The 19052-nt window shown below is 35.6% G+C and overlaps 2 protein-coding genes across 5 annotated transcripts; both read left to right on the forward strand.

Moving 5' to 3' along the window:
- The first annotated feature begins 2673 nt into the window (after window positions 1-2673).
- LOC104103908 (bZIP transcription factor 29-like) lies at window positions 2674-6889 on the forward strand. 4 transcript variants are annotated; one of them, XM_009611865.3, is made up of 5 exons: window positions 2674-2891; window positions 3123-4158; window positions 4294-4426; window positions 4514-4598; window positions 6436-6889. In XM_009611865.3, exons 2-5 carry the CDS (start codon window positions 3167-3169, stop codon window positions 6651-6653), a joined length of 1428 nt encoding a protein of 475 aa, XP_009610160.1. In that variant the 5' UTR covers window positions 2674-2891; window positions 3123-3166; the 3' UTR covers window positions 6654-6889. The 4 variants fall into 4 exon arrangements, with proteins under 4 accessions (XP_009610160.1, XP_009610159.1, XP_009610158.1 ...); XM_009611864.3 differs by having other exon boundaries at window positions 2785-2891; window positions 3001-4158; XM_009611866.3 differs by having other exon boundaries at window positions 2793-2891; window positions 3335-4158.
- A 1180-nt stretch (window positions 6890-8069) lies between these two features.
- On the forward strand, window positions 8070-18805 carry LOC104103909 (uncharacterized). The gene is made up of 16 exons (XM_070200246.1): window positions 8070-8608; window positions 8856-8921; window positions 9000-9063; window positions 9827-9948; window positions 12228-12333; window positions 12464-12515; window positions 13930-14047; window positions 14130-14160; window positions 14251-14274; window positions 14407-14531; window positions 15277-15358; window positions 15758-15880; window positions 15962-16015; window positions 16095-16164; window positions 16367-16400; window positions 18135-18805. Exons 1-16 carry the CDS (start codon window positions 8422-8424, stop codon window positions 18473-18475), a joined length of 1599 nt encoding a protein of 532 aa, XP_070056347.1. The 5' UTR covers window positions 8070-8421; the 3' UTR covers window positions 18476-18805.
- The last annotated feature ends 247 nt before the right edge of the window (window positions 18806-19052 follow it).

A 19052-nucleotide genomic window follows, 5' to 3' on the forward strand; every position in this document is an offset into this window, starting at 1 on the left:
AAAAACCGACTTAATTGATTTGGTTTCTTTTTAGGGAAAAATCAATCTAAACCGAACCATGAAAACCCCTGCTTACACGTCCGTACGATTTGGAATCTAGAATGAGAAAGAAGTAATTTCCTGGTATACGGAGAGGCTTATCTGCTATTGGTATCGATTCTACCGTTTTTTTGGCGTCGGTTTGAAAATAAGTTATGTTGGGATTAGTTATACTAGGATTTATGTTGAGATTAAGTATCTTAGTATTATTTTTTATTGACTGTTTGATATGTTGTATTAATTTTGGAGTTGTCAATTTTAATGCTTTATCCTGAGATAATTTATCTTAGGATTATTATTCCACCCTCTAGTAGGTATAAGTTATCCCAATACTATTTTAAATCCTGAGATAACTTATCGTAGGAATAGTAACCAAGGCAAGAATAATAACAACAACAACAACAACCCTACTCTGGGGTAGAGAGACTGTTTCCGATAGACCCTCGGCTCCCTCCCTCCAAAAACTCTCACCTTGCTCTTGGGGTGACTTGAACTCATAACCTCTTGGTTGGAAGTGGAGAGTACTTACCACTAGAGCAACCCACTCTTGTCAAAGGCAAGAATAAGGCGATACTAATTTATTATTCAAAGCAGAATTACTTTTACTTATCCATCATATCAAACGACGTCTAAGCGTTTAGTGATTTCCGAGTTCCTCGTACTCTTTATTGTTAGCAGTCAATTTATATTTTGGTGATTATATTTTCTTGGTTATTAATACAATGAGGTGGGAATAATTAATGTCAGATTTGTTACTTACCTTAACGAGACTTTTATAAGTCTGTATAGGTTAAAAAGATGTTTGCAAAGATAAAATTTTAATGGTTAATTACCTCCCTCGATGATTTACAGTAAGGAACACAAAATAAAAGAAGTTTGAAGCCATATAGTGAGTGGAAGAGAGAGGTCGCGTTTCTTTTTTTTATGTTTTCTGTATAGACACTATCCTTTCCAGTACTATACTTACATGAATTTTTCCATGTACTATACTCTATCTATTCCATTTCATACGTTAGTAGTATTATTTGGAGAATCAAATAATTTTTTCTTGAACACAACATTTTCGTATGTATATTAATATTTTAAAACTTTTTTAATCATAAAATATTATAATTTATATATATTTTTTGTAGTTTCTAACTGTGTATATTTTGTTTTAAAAAATAAGAAATAAATCTCCAAATTGAGACCAAAAATTAAATTCAAAAATAAAAATAAAAATTGACCCGTATACATTGAACCCCTTTACGCCAAAGTAGTCTATGGAGGTGCAATGTATCTGTTCACATAGAAAACAAGAATAAAAGATACTTATAAAATATTAATCACACTTCTTGAATTTCTGATAGATATTATTTCTCCAAATAAGTGCGAAAACTTAGGCATTGTAAAAATGAGTTCTCTCTTACTAATATCCCAAAAAGGAAAGTATACATTTCCCTTTCCCATCCCAATTTTCTAGAAAAAAAAATGATGATAATTTCAAGATGAATAACTTTACAATTGTCCAAGTGGCGACAGGTGAAATTCCATTAGATTGGACAAAGAAGAAGAATTAGAGCCCGTTTGGACATAATTTTTTTTTTACTTTTTTTGACAAATTTTATTTTTTTTGAAATTAGTGTTTGGCCATAAAATTTCCAATTTTCACTAATTTTGGATTTTTTCGAAAATTTTTAAAAAACTTCAAATAACTATTTTTCAAAATTTTCACTCAAATCACTCACAAAACTTAAAAAACAACCTATAATAATATTTATGTCCAAACACAACTCTAATTTTCAAGTGTTGGAAATTTACAATTCTTATGTCCAAACGCCCACTTAGAAATTTTGACCAAAAAAATCCCCACATGGTTAATTTTGACTATGGCCGGCCTAAAATCTTTATGTCAATTTTCGTCACGCACCATAGAGTGGAGTGGAATTTTTAAATGCAAATAAAATGAGGTGTCAAATCTTAAGTCAGAATCGTAGAAAGTCATGTTTTTTTATCTTAAGCACGTAATATTGGTCACTTAGATAGTTCGCTTTTATTTTTTATTTGTTTTTTTTGGTTTTAAAATTTATTGGTTCGATTAAAGATGAGTTTATATTTGACGAGTTTGACTCCTAAAATTTCTTAACATCAAATTCATTATAGTTCAAAATTATGAGTTTATATTTAACAATTACTAAAATACTTAGTTCGAATAAATCAAATGTTGAAGCATGCATTGGATCCGCATAGGATACGACTAATATGAATTCGAACGATAAAACTCAAATTTTAGCTTATGACGTCATTTACAAGATTTGAATTCGAAATTATCAACGAAGGGTGGGAAAATCTTTACTATTCCACCCTCGTAAAGGAAAAAAATAAACGTCCTCGTGTGAACATGAAAATATACCGAATTGTTAAGCCATTCATAACTATTTATTCAAAAAAAATTATTTCGATCCAACTGTTTATTATTATTTATTAATTTTGTTATAAGTCATATCTCACTACAATTTATTTCTCTTATTATTATTATAATACTTATTTCAATTTGAGATTGTTTCTCAACCTCTACCACCTTACCCCACCTCCTAAAACAACCCGTCATTTTTTAAGTAATCCAAAGATTTTGTCCCTTTCACTTCTCCTCTACTCCTCTTATATGCCCTTTCTCTTACAAAATTCAACCGTAATCACCGCCATTTTCAGCGGGAAAATTCACCCCCCACCCAATTGTTTTTCCCATTGCCCATATACCCCCCCCCCCTCCCCCCCACCCCAAAAAAAAAAAAAAATTCACAAGAACAACGTTTGCACGTTTGTTTCATTACATTGGACTGTGGCTCCTTAAATTCTTGGCATATATTCAGGTACTTCATTTCTTTCTAGTTCTTCGCACTATTGTCTTGTTCATCTTTTGTTAGTTTTTTTTTTTCTGTACTGAAATTAATTAGTTGAATTGGGTTTGGGTTTAATCAGGTTTTTGGGTTTTGAAGCAGTCTCTTTAGGGTTTTTCAGTGAGCTGAAATTTTGATTAATCTAATAGAAATTGATGAAGTTCTTTGATCATTCTGAATATAATTGTTTTTAAACATTGCCAGTTTGATTAGGGTGTCAATAAAAATTGTATCTTTACTTGATTCTGATGGCTCAGTCTAATTCAAAGCCACCTATGAGTCACAATTTTGGTGTGGGAGCTTCTCATGTGAGGTCTTTATCTCAACCAAGCAATTTTTTGAATAATTGTTTGCCCCCTTTGAGCCCTTTACCTCCTAGCGAGTCGTCGATGATGTCCGCTAATGCTAATTTGAAGGACGCATCCATGGAGGAAGTAGATGTGAATTGTCAAGTTCCAAAAGTTGTGTCTAACTTTGCAAGGGAAAATGTGTTTCGGGGTAGTGATGGTCTTCCTCCTCGGAAAGGACATCGCCGATCTAATAGTGATGTTCCGTTAGGATTCTCGGCTATGATTCAGTCTTCGCCTCAGTTGATGCCCATAAGTGGGCAGAGAATTTCAGGGAGAGCAGTGAATCTTGGGGATATCTCGGGGAGGGAAAAAACAATTGATTTGCAGAAACAGCCAATGGGTTTGAGTAGTAACGGAAGGATCGATGTAGAGGGAATTGGTGAGAGGAAATCGAGGGGAGAGGTTACGGATGAGTTGTTGTTTTCCTACATGAATTTGGAAAATATAGAGGCATTGAACTCTTCTGGCACCGAGGATAGAGATAAGGGCAGCATGGTCAGTTGCACAAAGGTAAGCGGTAATGAGAGCAGCAACAATGAAGCAGAAAGTCTTTTGAAAAGGAACGGAGTTAGCAGCCAACCGACAAGTTTAAGGGAAGGGATCAAGAGGAGTGCCGATGCAGATATTGCTCCAACCACGCGTCACTTTAGGAGTCTTTCCATGGATAGTGCTATCGGAAGTTTTCACTATGGTGACGAGTCACCAAAATTACCAACTTATCTGGTAAACCATTCCGGTCAGCTTTCACCTAGTAATTCAGGAAATGAAAGTTCGAGTCAGCGCAATTTTGACTTTGGAAATGCTGAATTTAGTGAAGCTGAGATGAAGAAGATTATGGCAGATGAAAGACTTGCTGAGATTGCAGTTTCAGATCCAAAGCGTGCCAAAAGGTATGGAGATTAGCTGCTAAAAGATTCTTGTATATATTTGTATCCCTTTAAAAAGCCCAACTTTTGGTTATCCATAATATCGGAAAAAAGAGGGGGTCATGTATGCAAATCTTACTTGAAAGTTTCTTTCCTCAGGATATTGGCTAATCGTCAATCTGCTGCTCGATCCAAGGAGCGTAAATTGCGTTACATCTCAGAATTGGAATATAAGGTTCAAAAGCTACAGACAGAAGCCACTACTTTATCCACACAAGTTACCATCCTGCAGGTGCCTATAGAAAATGTTGTGGTTTTCCTTCAACGCTTCTTTTCTGATTTCAGTTTTTTTTATTGGATTTTCATGTACTTGGTACAGAAAGATTTTACTGAGCTCTCGAACCTGAACAGTGAGCTGAAATTCCGCGTTCAAGCCATGGAACAACAGGCACAACTTAGAGATGGTATTACCTTTCCGCTTTCATTTTCTTTTGGTTTCTAAGTATCTAGTGTGTTGCAAAAAGGTATCTAGTGTGTTACAATTGGAAAGCGACCGAAATGAAATGTTTCACAGTATAAATGTTTATAAGTTAAAATATACTTTAATGAGTATTTTCTGAAAGTTGTCATTAAAGACAACAATTTTTTGGAGATTTTGCAAAATTTTGTGGAAAGCTTTCCAATTTTTATTGGTTTCTTGTTTCCTTTTCTGTAGTTTGAAAGGATATAATCTCCATCAAGTACATTCTAAGAGTATCAACTTAATTTCCTAGATTGTTTTAGACGTTGGTGGCCTCCATCTGCCTTGAACTTAACTGAAGTTTATTCGATTAATGCATTTGCAGTATTCTTTCAAGATAAGAAGTTCTATGCTGATAATTTTCATTTTATTTTGGCAAAATGAATTTATCTGCATAGAACCTCTTATCAAAAGAGGGGGAATACCTCCTTTGTATTTTGCTTGCATCCTCCCGATGTGATAATATCCTTACTTTGTCTAAAAAAAACTATTTTACTTTTGTAATATGTTTGGTGTGACAATTACCTCTTAAAAATAAAATCATAAAACTTGAAGAAGTTTAAAAATATTTGGGTGTTCACTGAAAACAGCTGGATAAGTAGTTTTATAGAAACAAAAAATTGCCATTTAAGTTTTGTCGAAAGAAAAGGTTGCCAGTTAACCTGATTTGAACTTCATGGCTCTAGCCTTCTGCATATTGTTTTTGTTGCTATTGTTTGAAGAAAATGGGAGGAAGGAGATTTTAATGGTGTTCGTGAGCTCATAATTGAGTAGATGGGTTTTATGAAGTACTTCTATGTGAGACAGAAAACAGAGGAGAAGAGATTAGTATGAGAAAAGCCTTTCAGGATAATTGAAAAGTAAGTAGGCGACGCAAATTCGATTATGTAAAGTTTAAATGGCAGATGGATGGGGCACGTACACAAACGAGGAGTTACTAACCACAATACGAACTCAATGTTATATGAAATTGATGCACAATCAATCACTATTTAATCACTTTTGTTTGGTTGGTTGGAAATTTTAAAAATGTATGTGCTGCGAAAATTTCAATTTTCCTCTCTGAGAACCAACACAAAAACTGAATCAGTGAACCTAAATATTTAATGTAGTCGTTTCAGTAGGATTAATTTGATTCTAACCAATAATAAACAGGCCTACTCAGAAAATCATGATTTTCTTTAACAGTGTACCCCAACATCAGCATCTTTCCATTGATAAGTCCCCCAACTTCAACATTACCAACTGTTATCTCACTGAAAGTGAAGTAAGATGTTCCAGCTGAACCGTTTGTGTTTGTTTTTGATAGTTTTCTCTTCAACACTATCGGTTTTATTATGCTTCCCAGTTCTGTTGCATGTCATCTCTTTCCTCATGGATATGTGACTGTCACTAGGCTGTACTCCATACATATATTTTTTTTTCTTATTTGGTTTACTAAGTTAATTAGGGTGGAGTTTTCTCTTAAAAGTTGCAATTTTTGTATCAAATAATTCCTTTATGAAAGCTCTGAAGGCTAAGGCATTTGAAAATTAAATTTTCCAGAGAGCAAGTTTGTCTATGTTTGTTTGATTACTTTAGAATAAGTTTATGGTAATTTTAAGGTAGTACAAGTTATATTGTTCTAGTCGTGCCTGCTTTGTATCAACCATGGACAAAGTCACAAGCACACATTGTACCTGACATTGTAGATGTATTGTATATGTGGAACTATGTGAATGTATTTTTGATGTACCGACCTGCAAAGATGGACATTTGTAACTTTAGCTTTCCTGCTGCAGCTCTGCATGAGGCGTTAACTTCAGAAGTCCAGCGCTTAAAGCTTGCAGCAGGGGAACTTAGGGAGGAAGGCCGGTTACCTAATGGCATGACACAACAAATGCCAGTGAAGCATAATATGTTCCCGATGCAGCGACAGCAGCCTAGTCAAATCCAACAATTATCCGTTGGAAAACCAACCACTGCATCATCGGCTTCAGCCACACCTGCATCCGCCTAGTGGGCGAATACAGACAATTGAGGAGGTGAAGATCGTCTTTCAAATGAAACCAAAAAGTTCGTTACCTATTACTGGTCTCTCATGCTATGCACAGTGCTGAGAACCTGAGTTTTAGATAGTATTTATACAAGGGTTTTTACACATTTCTGGTACAATCCTTATTCTCTATGTTTTAAACATTATTTTGTTCATTGAAAATGACTATGACAATAAATTGGAGTCAAACTTTGAGGCAATATTTTCTCCTATACCGTTCTCTAGTTCCAAGGAAATTGAGGGCTGACTATCTTAGTTTAGTCTCAGTTCCTCTGGATTTCTACTACTACTGCAAGTCTGCAACCTATTGTTCAGTCTGCTTAGTGCATGTTGCATTTTCCAACTTTCTTAAGCGTGTGTTGCACGTTATACGATTGGAATCTGTGGATGATACTTTGGTAAGTTTGGAACACAATATACTTGGATTGATCCCCAGCTGTTGCTGAGCTCTTACAATGTACAAGTCTTTATCTGGTGGTCTTCTTTCTTACTCTGCACTTGCAAAGTATAAGACCATATCTCCTCTCACAAAAAAAGTAGTAGTTCAAGTTTAAAGTTAGTTTAACCCCATTTGACTAAAGGAGGCTAAATGAAACAAGGAAAAAGAAAAGTAGTAAGAGGTGGAGACAAGGAAATGCACCAAAAGTAATGTTGTCTAATGTAATGAAACTTCCTTTGTTGTTTAATGCTTTTAGTAATCTAAAAAAAAGTACAATGATGACCTGCCTTCATATCTTAGAAATTAGAGTTTAAATTTCAGTAGAGATAATATTAAATATTTTTTTAAAAACCTACCTAACTTCGTAGACAAGATTGCTTGATACTTGTATTTGTACGAGATAAAAAATGCTCCATGGAATGGTAGAATTGTATATATACTAGGCTAGACACCATTGTCATATAATTTAAACTACAAACATGGTATACGCAATATCTATGGTTTTCTACGGTCAACATGAGATCAACAATAACAACATCCCACTACAATCAACATGAGATTGCAACTTGAAATCGCCATATACAATTGAAAACCTATAGTCATAGGATCACTGCTACTTAATTAAGCATATAAAAAAAGAAAAAAGAAAAATTATAGTGGGAGGTGCAAGAGAAAAATCCAAAAAGAGCAACTAGTTAATGACCAAAGAGTCCAAAAAAAGGGCATATGCCCTCCACCCGATTGGGAAACGAATCAAAATTCTCCGGTGGACAAAACCCTTAAACCCTACACAAATGTCGCGAATTCTTACTTTATAAAATAAAAAATATCTATCCGACAGCGACCACTAAACCGAGCATAACGTACATATTGTAAAGTAGTTTCTTCTGATTTTTCAAATTCTAAAATTAAAAATCACACTGCATTGAGTCAAGTTAAATAAGCAAACTGAAAAAAGAAAAACAAAAGAAAAAGCAAAGCACTATAATTATCCATTCCACCAATCCGTATATCTACTTTCGACCCACAAATTTAATAAAAAGCCTCATATTCTCGGAATACACAAAACAAATTAAATCTCCTTTTAATAGCGTTATTTTGTAGGGTTTCTGATGTTTACTTTCTGAAACTACTACTATCACTTTGTTTTGCTTATAAACATTTTGCCGCCGATTCCTTTAAAACCTCCGTCTATTCGCCGATCACCGGCGAATTTGTTGTGTTGAGGTTACGTTTCAGTTCGATCTACGTTTTTTTTTGAATTTTTTCGACCGTTGAGTGAGTTCGCCTGAGATGTCGGAGGTAGAGGCAGAGAAGACGGTAGAGGAAGAGGTGGTGAAGGGTGGTGAGCTGCTGTTTTGTGGATGTACTAGTTGGGATGCCGTTGGTCGCCGGAAAGTGCAGGAAGGAAATTTGATTTCTCCGACGAGACTTCGACCGCTTGTTGGTGTCAACATTTGTTTCGTTGCCTCTGGCTGCGGTATATTATATTCTTTTTTGCTTTTTTCCCTTAAAAAATGATTTTTGCTTAGTTGTATTGCTACACTTGCATTTTGTTTTTTGGTCTTTTTAGTTTGCTTAGTGAAACTGGTTAAAATGTAGTGGAATGCATGTTGAGGATTCATATAGTCGACCTGATTAGTTTGGATTAAGTCAAAGTTACTGTTTTTAGTGATTCTGCTATTATTCTTTTTCATTTTTTCCTTTAATTGTTGGTGGGAATGCAGCTTCTTGTCATTGTGTAGCACTAGATACTGAAGGACGTTGCTATACATGGGGAAGGAATGAGGCAAGTTGTTTTGTCTGTTTATCTTTGTCTGTTTATGCTGCTTTTGTTACTGTAATGTGAAGTATTGTGGTTTTGCAGAAAGGGCAGCTTGGTCATGGAGATAAAATTACACGTGATAGACCAACTGTTGTTTCTGAACTCGCCAAGTAAGTTGTTCTTGGCTTGTATCTTCCTTCAATGGCAGATATAGCTGACTTTTTTTGAAATATTTACTAAGTTCAAACCCGTTACTACAATGGAGTATTGGTTGCAGTCGTATAAGGTACCTTATGGATAAAAACCCTATATATGTCCTATTTTCCCCTGCTTATAGTTCTTTGGTTTTCTCAAAACCCTAAATTTGCCCTATCCCCCCCCCCCCCCCACACACACACACCTGCTGATAGCTCTTTGGTTCTCTTTTTGTTGAAAAGGTTGAGACAAGATTCCCTCTATTTTGTTTCGTCATTGTTTGAGGTTGCTTAAGCATTTTGCAAAAGTTAGTCTCCTCTATAGCCACGAGGAAACTAAGTTGTAGGTTTGATATTCATAAGATGCCATCATGCTACAACTTTATTTTATGCTTAATTAAATGGTTGGTCATGCCTCTTGACTGCAACTTGGAATATTAGGAACAACATGAGTTGGTTTTAAACAATATATAGGTAGTTATGATAATTTAAGCGCATATGTAGATGATTTCAAATTTGAAGTTCTTATGAGGGAGGTGTTATTGGGCTCGTTTTTTTGCTTCCCTTTCTTATAAGGTACAGTAAACATTTTATTGTAAAACTGAATGTATATGTGTTGAAGCAAGAAATGCTTCCAATACCCTTCTTAAGTTCCCTTTATGGTTAGTCCATATCTCCTGAAACCTTTATGTCTATTAAGTATCTACTTCTGTCATTAAATAAAACTTTTTTATTCCAGGCATAAAATCATTAGAGCCGCAGCTGGAAGGAGCCACACAGTGGTAGTGACTGAAGATGGGCAGTCCTTTGCTTTTGGTTGGAATAAACATGGGCAGCTTGGCACAGGCTCTGCAAAAACTGGTGAGCACCTTTGTCTCCCTACTTTGCTCCTTCCCTCTCTGTTCGATACATACTTGTGAATTAGTTCGTGTAACATAAGATATGATGACTATATATCTTTCTTTCAACCTTGTGCATTTTTGCTTAATGCATTTCTCTGATGGATGCTTTTAGCTGCCTATCTTACAATAGGGGCCAATTGCTCTTTGGAATTTTATGTATTGAATCTATTCCTATTTTTTTTTTCCTGACTGAAAAGCTGGTATATTTTAGTTACGAGAATGGTGAATGCGATTTTGTCATGCCTTAGAAAAAGCTAGTTAATACACTGTCTGTTAGATGAAGAATGCATGAAATGGTGGACACAATTGTTGAGAGCCATTTTATGCATGTTTTTCCAGTTCTTTATTGACTTAACAGGAAAATTATATGCTTAACAGGGTTTCCATTTAATCACCTTGTTGTTCTAGGAAACTGTCTTGTTGAGGTTGATTCTCATCACAACTGGTGCTGAACTATCTTAAGATAAGTAAGACTGATAATGTAAGTAGTAACAGTGTTTATCTTGACATATGAATTATTCGAGGGGTGGTTTGTGCCAATATCTTCTGCCAGAGCTCTTTGCTGTGTCCCACTTGAGGAATGAGTTGCATTTCTATAGTAGATTGTGTGAACTTCACTTGTAAAAGAGATGAGATTGATGAAAAGTTGAGAACGCTAGAAATTGTAACTAAAAAACTTATGACAGGTTTGTAAGCGACGAGTCCAATTTTTCAATGAAGAACTCAACAACTTAGAGATCTTTATTTCTTTTCTTTCAAAATGCATTCTCTGGAACATTGATCATGGACTTGAATCAAAAGTGAGGAGATGGAATCCATGCAGAGAGGCAGTTAAGGTGAAAAGGTTGGGAACATGTCAAATTCAGTTACTTGATGACTGAGTGGAGTGAAGGGGAAAGTTGATAATGTAATCTATTATTCAATCTGGCTAGTGGCAATTTTACAAATTTTAGTATTGCATTTGATTCCTCTGGATGTTTTGGCAAGTAAAGGATTGGTGAACCTATATATCTGACCGACTTCTGTTTGGTTATAGATTCTGTTATGCTCAATTTTTCTTTTTGACGGTTAGGCTATAGTGATTTACAGAGGAATTATGTATGTGCATATCCTCGCTCAGCCATTATTGTACAGTTATTCAGTTACTTGATGACTGAGTGGAGTGAAGGGGAAAGTTGATAATGTAATCTATTATTCAATCTGGCTAGTGGCAATTTTACAAATTTTAGTATTGCATTTGATTCCTCTGGATGTTTTGGCAAGTAAAGGATTGGTGAACCTATATATCTGACCGACTTCTGTTTGGTTATAGATTCTGTTATGCTCAATTTTTCTTTTTGATGGTTAGGCTATAGTGATTTACAGAGGAATTACGTATGTGCATATCCTCGCTCAGCCATTATTGTACAGTTATTTGTGTCGATGTGAAGATAATCTACTTTGCACTGGATGGAGGAGACATCTATGTCCATATTCCCAAGGGTACTAGGGATTTAACATCAGTGTGGCGTTTGATAATGACTAGCTGGGATGGCTTTCAAAAAAAAACTAGCTGAGATGGATTTGATATTTGTGTATGGTTCTGTGTGGTTTCGGTGATCTTCATTATGTTATTCTTCAATATTTTCATTCAGTTCCTTTAGTGTTTTGACTTGTATAGTAATTGATTAATTCTTTATTTCTTTGAGATGATGTTGAGGCCATCCTGAGGAATCCCACAAGTGGCTTTGTCTTCTCCACCCCCCCACCCAAATAAAGTTCTATCTGTCTACCTCTTTTTTACTATTAGCTAAAAGCATTTAAGAACTGCAAATTTTATGCATGATACTTTACATTTACAGTTTGATAATGTATTATTGAGAAGATCCATACATCTCTTTGGTAAAAAATATTTAAGCAGTAAAAGGAAAAGTAAGTACAGCTGATTGAAACATAATTTTGTAATAGACAGCAGAGCCTGCGAGAAGTACATGCATTTCTGCTGAAAATTTGTTCATTAAAATATTTAAGATCATATAATCTAGTTTAGAAAAGAACAACAATTCTATGATTATATAAGCCAGTGTGTAGGACCTTGTAAAAAAAGTTGGTGTAGGAAAGAACCAAAAACTTGCTTTACGCAACCCACTGTCTTTATTTCCTAGCATTATGAGTCTATTAATTTCTTCTGTCTTGGGTCAGTTTCCATTCTTGTATAGAATAATAAATTAAGATCATCACTTCTTTGTATTGTTGCAGAAATTGAATCATCTCCAGTCCTCTGTGCTGTCTCTGAAGTCAAAACTGCTACTTGTGGGGCTGACTTTACTGTGTGGCTAACCTCAGTTGAAGGAGCTTCTATATTGTATGGTTTGTAAAATTTTTATTTTCTACCACCTTGATAATGCTGTGTATGAATAGAAAATTTTTGTTGTGCCATTTTCAGCTCCGATTTTGCTTACTCTCTGATTCGCATGTTATTTCGTGGTTTCTAGAACTGCTGGTCTGCCTCAGTATGGTCAGCTTGGTCATGCTACTGACAATGAGGTATGGTTAGGAAATTCTCATTTGTTTTTACTTTATCTTCTGTGACATGGACAAACGCTTGCAGCATTTCCTTCTTACATACCGGAAGTTTATGTCTTCATCATGATGTATAACAAAATCTCGAATTGCAATATTTCCTTTAGCAGCAACAGTATGTCATCACAAGATGATCTGTTCAATGTAATTAATAATGATACAACTTTCTTGATACTTGTTCATAAATTGAAATCATAGTTAGCAGCTATTGCATGAGCATAGTTGTTATCTTCTCCACTTTATCCTGTATTTCTATCAAGGCCTTCTTGTCCATTGCAACTGGTTGAGCTTGTTCTTTATGTTAACAGGCAAATTGAAAATTTTGACCATCTGAGGTCTACTTTCTAAAAACTTACTTCCTTATTTCTCCTTTAGCCTTGTTCTCTTCTTGCTTTGGCACATGAAGTTAAGGAGATTGGTACACTAATCAGGCAAAATGTGTGAGGATGTGGAAGTCTATCGTGTGATATGTAATTATAGGAGCATAATTATTTGAACTACTTTATTTTTTGTTTATTTATTTGTCCTTTTTGTTCACTTGTATGACATGACGATGATAACCAGTCATGTTGATGTCGGTGCTTGTTTCCCAATCAAAGCACTTAAAAACATTCATGCCCCAACCTCTCATTAATTTTACCGACATGATTCTCACCAATTTGTACCATGTAGATGATAAGTTATGTGGATAGCACGTTTTCCACCGAATAATCAGCTCCTTCACAATGTAGTTCTTTTATACTTCATATCGGGCTTTTGTTTCTGTAATTGGGAAAACCATAGCCAATTTTCCCCCTTTCATGGCAAGAACTTGGGTCAGTCTAATAGCATGTTTGGCCAAGCTTCGAAAATCAGTTTATTTTGAAAAGTGCATTTTTCTATAAAGTGCTTTTTCAAAAAAGTACTTTTGGTGAAAAGCAGTTTGTGTTTGGCTAATCAATTTGAAAAGCGCTTTTGAGCAACAATTGTTTGGCCAAGCTTTTAGAAACTGCTTCTAAGTATAATTTTCTCAAAGGTGCTTTTCAAAAAAGTACTTTTGGGGAGAAGCTACTTTTTTCTGCTTCTCAAAAACTGCTCCTGCTTCTACTCAAAAGTACTTTTTTCCTTCCTAGAAGCTTGGCCAAACACCTCAACTTTGGAAAAAATCAAAAAGTGCTTTTGACCTTGGAGAAACTTGGCCAAACAGGCTATAAATGAGTTGGCCCGTGGTTAGTTGTGCCTTATCGCAACACATTATTCGAGACCGTGGAAGCTGATATTTTGATGTTTAAATTTGGAAGAGATTGTAATAAAAGCATTCACATAGTAGCATCTTTATGTTTGAATTTGGGACTTCTTGCTTTCTTTGAATTAATTAAGGGTGCCCTGTAACATGCAGTATAATACCAAAGATAGCTCGGTCAGGCTAGCCTATGAAGCTCAACCCCGACCTAGAGCTATAGCAGCTTTTTCCGGAGAGACTATAGTCAAAGTAGCTTGTGGAACAAATCACACCGGTTTGTCTCAACTTAAATTAAACAAATTTAGATATTGTCAGATATGCTAAGTGCCTTTACCTTCTCTTTTTCTGGATTTCAGTTGCAGTGGATAAGAATGGATATGTATACACGTAAGTCCTACCTTAGCTTGTTTGCTTTGACTTGACGATATGTACAGAGACTGACTTACTCTTTCCTCTGTTTTGGCAAACAAATCCTAGGTGGGGATTTGGCGGTTATGGGAGGTTCGTTCATTCTATTTCATATTTTCCTATGTCTATGTAGTGGAGGTCCATTGCACCACCGTGTCTTTTCCGTGCTCTTTTTGGATCTTATAAGTATAAACAAAAAGATGTGCTTGATTTTGCTGATTGCAGGCTTGGTCATAGAGAACAGAAGGACGAGTGGGCTCCTCGACGAGTTGACGTGTTCACACGGCAGAATGTCTTGCCTCCAAATGCAGTGGTTTCAGCAGGTTCTCTAAACTCAGCATGCACTGCTGGTATGGTTTTACCACCTAACTTATTTTCACATGTAATCCGCACTTCAAGAACCAAAAATAACCCGACATTGAATAAAAAAAAAGAAAAAGAAGCAGGGACAACAAGCAGTAACGACAGCAAGTCCTTGTTAATTCTTAATATGTTAAATTAATGTCTAAATTTTAAGTAATCAACTATGCTTTAATTCCAAATTAGTTAGGTTTTTTTTTCTTTTTTAAATTTGTATTCTGTGTGTCCATCCTAAATTAGTGGACAGGTTTTGTGAAGCTAACGTAGGTGGATTTAGTGGTTCTAAAGTTTTAGTAATCATTGGTATGACCAATAGTAAACATACAACCATGATCCCAAAATACTTGACCAGCCTTGATTGCGTGGAAATTAAAACTAAATTGATTGAAATATTTACTATTGTTAGTAAGTGGTTAAAATTATCATTGCGACATGTAGACAAGTGAAGGAAATAGTTGGTTTGAACAAGCATAGTTCTTAGTTTAAATTCTGGCGGCAGAGTTTGTCATACTAGGAATGCGGTTAATTTTTTCAGGACACAGTAGAAATAAAAGCAGGTTAAGTATCTTTTATAATGGAGTTGGGGGGTAATGCCTGTCTGAAATTTGCTCTGCAAGTAAAATCATTCTACACAAGATGTGATCAGGCCACTTTCTACTAATTGCAATATGGTGGGCCCATGAATAGCAATAAACATCTCTAACTTAAAACTTCTAATAATGTTTTCTTGTGCAGGAGGAGGACAGCTTTACATGTGGGGCAAAGTAAAGAACAGCGGGGATGATTGGATGTATCCTAAACCTCTTCTGGATTTGAGGTTTTATTCTTTATAACATTTGAATTTCCAATTTTTTATTTTGCTCATAATATTAGTAAAGATGACAGAATGAGCTGCTTGTCCGATGAATTCCATGTACTGGGTGAATTGTAATGTTTGTGATAACAGTACTGGGTCAAGTATAATTTTGTTCATGTTTTCTGGTTATATCTGCGATAACATCAATGAAGATGGAGTGAATCTTCTTTTCCTTTCGTCTTGTCGTTAGGGGTAATAGGGTGATTTCAATGCAAAGTCTTGGCAGAGTATCTTTGTAGTCTTGGTTGCTTCTCTGGATATCTTGTGTTCAAGTTACAATATCATTGTTCATGTTGGAAGATGTTTAAAGGCAACCACGCTTTAATGGATTGATATTTGTGCTATATTCTGTATTTCTAGTGGATGGAACCTGCGATGTATGGATTCTGGTAATATGCACCACTTTGTCGGTGCTGATTCCTCGTGCATTAGTTGGGGCCACGCACAATCAGGGGAGCTGGGTTATGGACCAACTGGACAAAAGTAGGTTTGATTCATATCTATTCTTTTTTTGGCTGAGTTATGTGCACTTACTCTTCATTTATTTCGTCCTTTTCTCAATAGATCTTCTGCAGTTCCTAAGAAGGTAGACATTTTAGATGGCATGCATGTTATCAGGTTAGTCTATTTCTGAAAAAAATGTTATCTTAGAAGATGGAACTTTACATGCTGAATCCTAGGGTCTCCCTTCTTGTAGTGTTGCTTGCGGATTTGCCCACTCCATGGTTGTGATTGACAAGACCAATGTTGAAGATCGACTTGATCAGGTAATATAACTGTTACAGTTAATGTTTTGCCTATATGCGTTTATCTCGATAATGAGTATTAATTTATATTGATAAATTTAGACCTTCCTATGACATGTCATTTTTGTTGTTGTTTGAGGGTGGGGGTGGGGATTATAAAGACATCTGGTTTCTTTTATTTGCTCGTGTAAGTTACCTAATTTCTTCCATTTATTCCTCACAGCTTGACGTATATGATGGCAAGGCTTCTGAGGAAGGTACAGCTCTTACCTTCATCTATCTCTTTATGTTCAGAGATTAAAAGTATGTGGATGAAAATTCTTTCTTATAGCTAGTTGTAGGGTTTTTGGGGGAAATATACTTTGCTTCTTCTTTATGTTTGCTTCAAGTGCGATTGAATCAAGTATCCATGGAATTGCTAATTCCTTTAGGAGATGAAAGAAAAGGGAGTCTGTCAATGATGGTCAATTCATCTCCTTTGTCTTTGTTCCTCCCCCAACTCCAAACCCCACCCCCTAACAGTGGATCTGTTTTGTGACCTTATTTGTTTTATCGATGCTATGCATGATAATGTTTCATTCTTGTAGGATTATACTGGGTTGTTGTTGTGCAGGATAATGTTTCATAATATATGCTATTTGCAAATGATCCAAAAATATGAAGCGCCTCTTACAGGATATGTATTTTAAGAGCAGTAGAAGTATGGAATATATGCAGTACAAGTTTAATAAAAATTTCAAGGAGAATAGCCTGATATATGAAAATTTAATGCATAAAATAAAATAAAATGGGTAAAATAGAGGAGGATAGCATAATTAGCGGAAGTCAAAGTGAATTAGATGCAGACAGGTTTTTGTGGTGCCTAGTGCAAGACAATTCAAATATTTAGGATCAGTTTTCTTGGAGAATATAACGATAGATGCATTAACAAATAAGTAGGATAGCTAAAATAAAGGACTGCAATGGGTTGCTAGACTAGTAATGTTATATGAGAGTGAATATAATGTCTGTAAGGCTTAAAATGTCCACGAGATGAATCTCGCAAAAAATGATAACATTGGATAGAAAGGTTAGCACATAGAGGATAAACTTAGAGAAGGCCACTTGAGATGGTTTTGTCATGTCTTATGTGGACCTCTAGATTGTAGTGCTCAATTTGTCCAGCTAGTTTAGGATGTAATTGTAACCCTCTCTTCGTGTAAGGCTAGTAATGTTAATGTCTGTAAGGCTTAAAATGTCCACGAGATGAATCTCGCAAAAAATGATAACATTGGATAGAAAGGTTAGCACATAGAGGATAAACTTAGAGAAGGCCACTTGAGATGGTTTTGTCATGTCTTATGTGGACCTCTAGATTGTAGTGCTCAATTTGTCCAGCTAGTTTAGGATGTAATTGTAACCCTCTCTTCGTGTAAGGCTAGTAATGTTAATGTCTGTAAGGCTTAAAATGTCCACGAGATGAATCTCGCAAAAAATGATAACATTGGATAGAAAGGTTAGCACATAGAGGATAAACTTAGAGAAGGCCACTTGAGATGGTTTTGTCATGTCTTATGTGGACCTCTAGATTGTAGTGCTCAATTTGTCCAGCTAGTTTAGGATGTAATTGTAACCCTCTCTTCGTGTAAGGCTAGTAATGTTAATGTCTGTAAGGCTTAAAATGTCCACGAGATGAATCTCGCAAAAAAATGATAACATTGGATAGAAAGGTTAGCACATAAAGGATTAACTTAGAGAAGGCCACTTGAGATGGTTTTGTCATGTCTTATGTGGAGCTCTAGATTGTAGTGCTCAATTTGTCAGCTAATTTAGGATGTAATTGTAACCTTCTTCGTGGTTGATTATTAAGTTAGAGTAGACAGACAATGCCATGTGAAAGCAAAATTGTTCACTTGTTGAACTGAGGAAATAGTTGGCATGAAAGTCATATTTACTTTTACAATCATTCAATGTCTTTTCTTACTATAGTTGCAAATTGATCTTTGCTGCAGTGGGGGCAGAACCAGTGAGTGAATCTCCAGTTTCTCAAAAGGCTTCCAAAAAGGGGTCTGCTAAGGCACCTGCAAATTCAAATAAGAGGAAGAAAAAAGATGCATCATCAGAATCTGAAGATGAGGAGGAAAATAGTGATGATGAGAGTGATGACTATGAAGAACAATCTAATGGGCGAGCTAAGTCTTCCGGCAGAGGTCGAGGAAAGGCTGCTGGCAAAGCTTCAGCAAGTAAAAAGGGCAGTGGCCGTGGGAGGGGTCGACCTCCATCGGCAAGTAAAAGCCCCCAGCCTGAAGGGAAAGTAACGACAGGTAAAAGAGGAAGGCCCAGGAAATCATAAGAGTTCAACTTTCCTGGTTAAGTTCTCAATATGATGAAATGTATCTTATCTCCATTGGCTACTTAGTTGCACTCAAAGTAATCATTTTCGTCATTATTTCCATTCTACATTCTGAAATTTAGCAAGCTTAAAGCATTTGTGCTTTAAATTTGTAACCTGTATTAACATAGAGCATTGACCGCGAAGATGGAGGTGTTTGTCCGAGTTTGTGCCTGGTCAAGCTCGTTTTTTGGGGAGAAAAAAGGGAAAGAAAAAAAACTTTTCTGGCAGTGAGGTGTATTGGATTTTTCACTAACCTTATAAGTTGTAGCATTCCTCTCTGGTGGCTAATTTCTTTGCTAATTTATTTTGAACAAATCTGCATTGCAATGGAAACAAATCTATGCTGATCATCTATGATAGCGATAAATATGGTGGTCAAAAAGAAGTATTAAACGGAATGTGTTAATTCTGGATTAGCACTTTAGTAATGTTTTGTTCTTGTCGTGTATATGATCAATGATAGTGATTTATCTTCCTTTTATTTCCACATGCCCTTCTGCTAGTTATTGGTTGTTGAGACTAAGAAATAGAGCAA

The sequence above is a fragment of the Nicotiana tomentosiformis genome, chromosome 4 (assembly GCF_000390325.3).
Source record: "Nicotiana tomentosiformis chromosome 4, ASM39032v3, whole genome shotgun sequence".
Lineage (NCBI taxonomy): Eukaryota > Viridiplantae > Streptophyta > Magnoliopsida > Solanales > Solanaceae > Nicotiana > Nicotiana tomentosiformis.

Bases quoted from the DNA above. Each gene is read 5' to 3' on its own strand.
- LOC104103908 (XM_009611865.3), top strand. From the start codon at position 3,167: ATGGCTCAGTCTAATTCAAAGCCACCTATGAGTCACAATTTTGGTGTG. The intron at 4,159-4,293 runs GTATGGAGATTA...TTCTTTCCTCAG, and splicing joins GATCCAAAGCGTGCCAAAAG to GATATTGGCTAATCGTCAAT. The intron at 4,599-6,435 runs GTATTACCTTTC...TTCCTGCTGCAG, and splicing joins ACAGGCACAACTTAGAGATG to CTCTGCATGAGGCGTTAACT.
- LOC104103909 (XM_070200246.1), top strand. From the start codon at position 8,422: ATGTCGGAGGTAGAGGCAGAGAAGACGGTAGAGGAAGAGGTGGTGAAG. The intron at 8,922-8,999 runs GTTGTTTTGTCT...TTTTGCAGAAAG, and splicing joins ATGGGGAAGGAATGAGGCAA to GGCAGCTTGGTCATGGAGAT. The intron at 9,064-9,826 runs GTAAGTTGTTCT...TTTTTATTCCAG, and splicing joins GTTGTTTCTGAACTCGCCAA to GCATAAAATCATTAGAGCCG.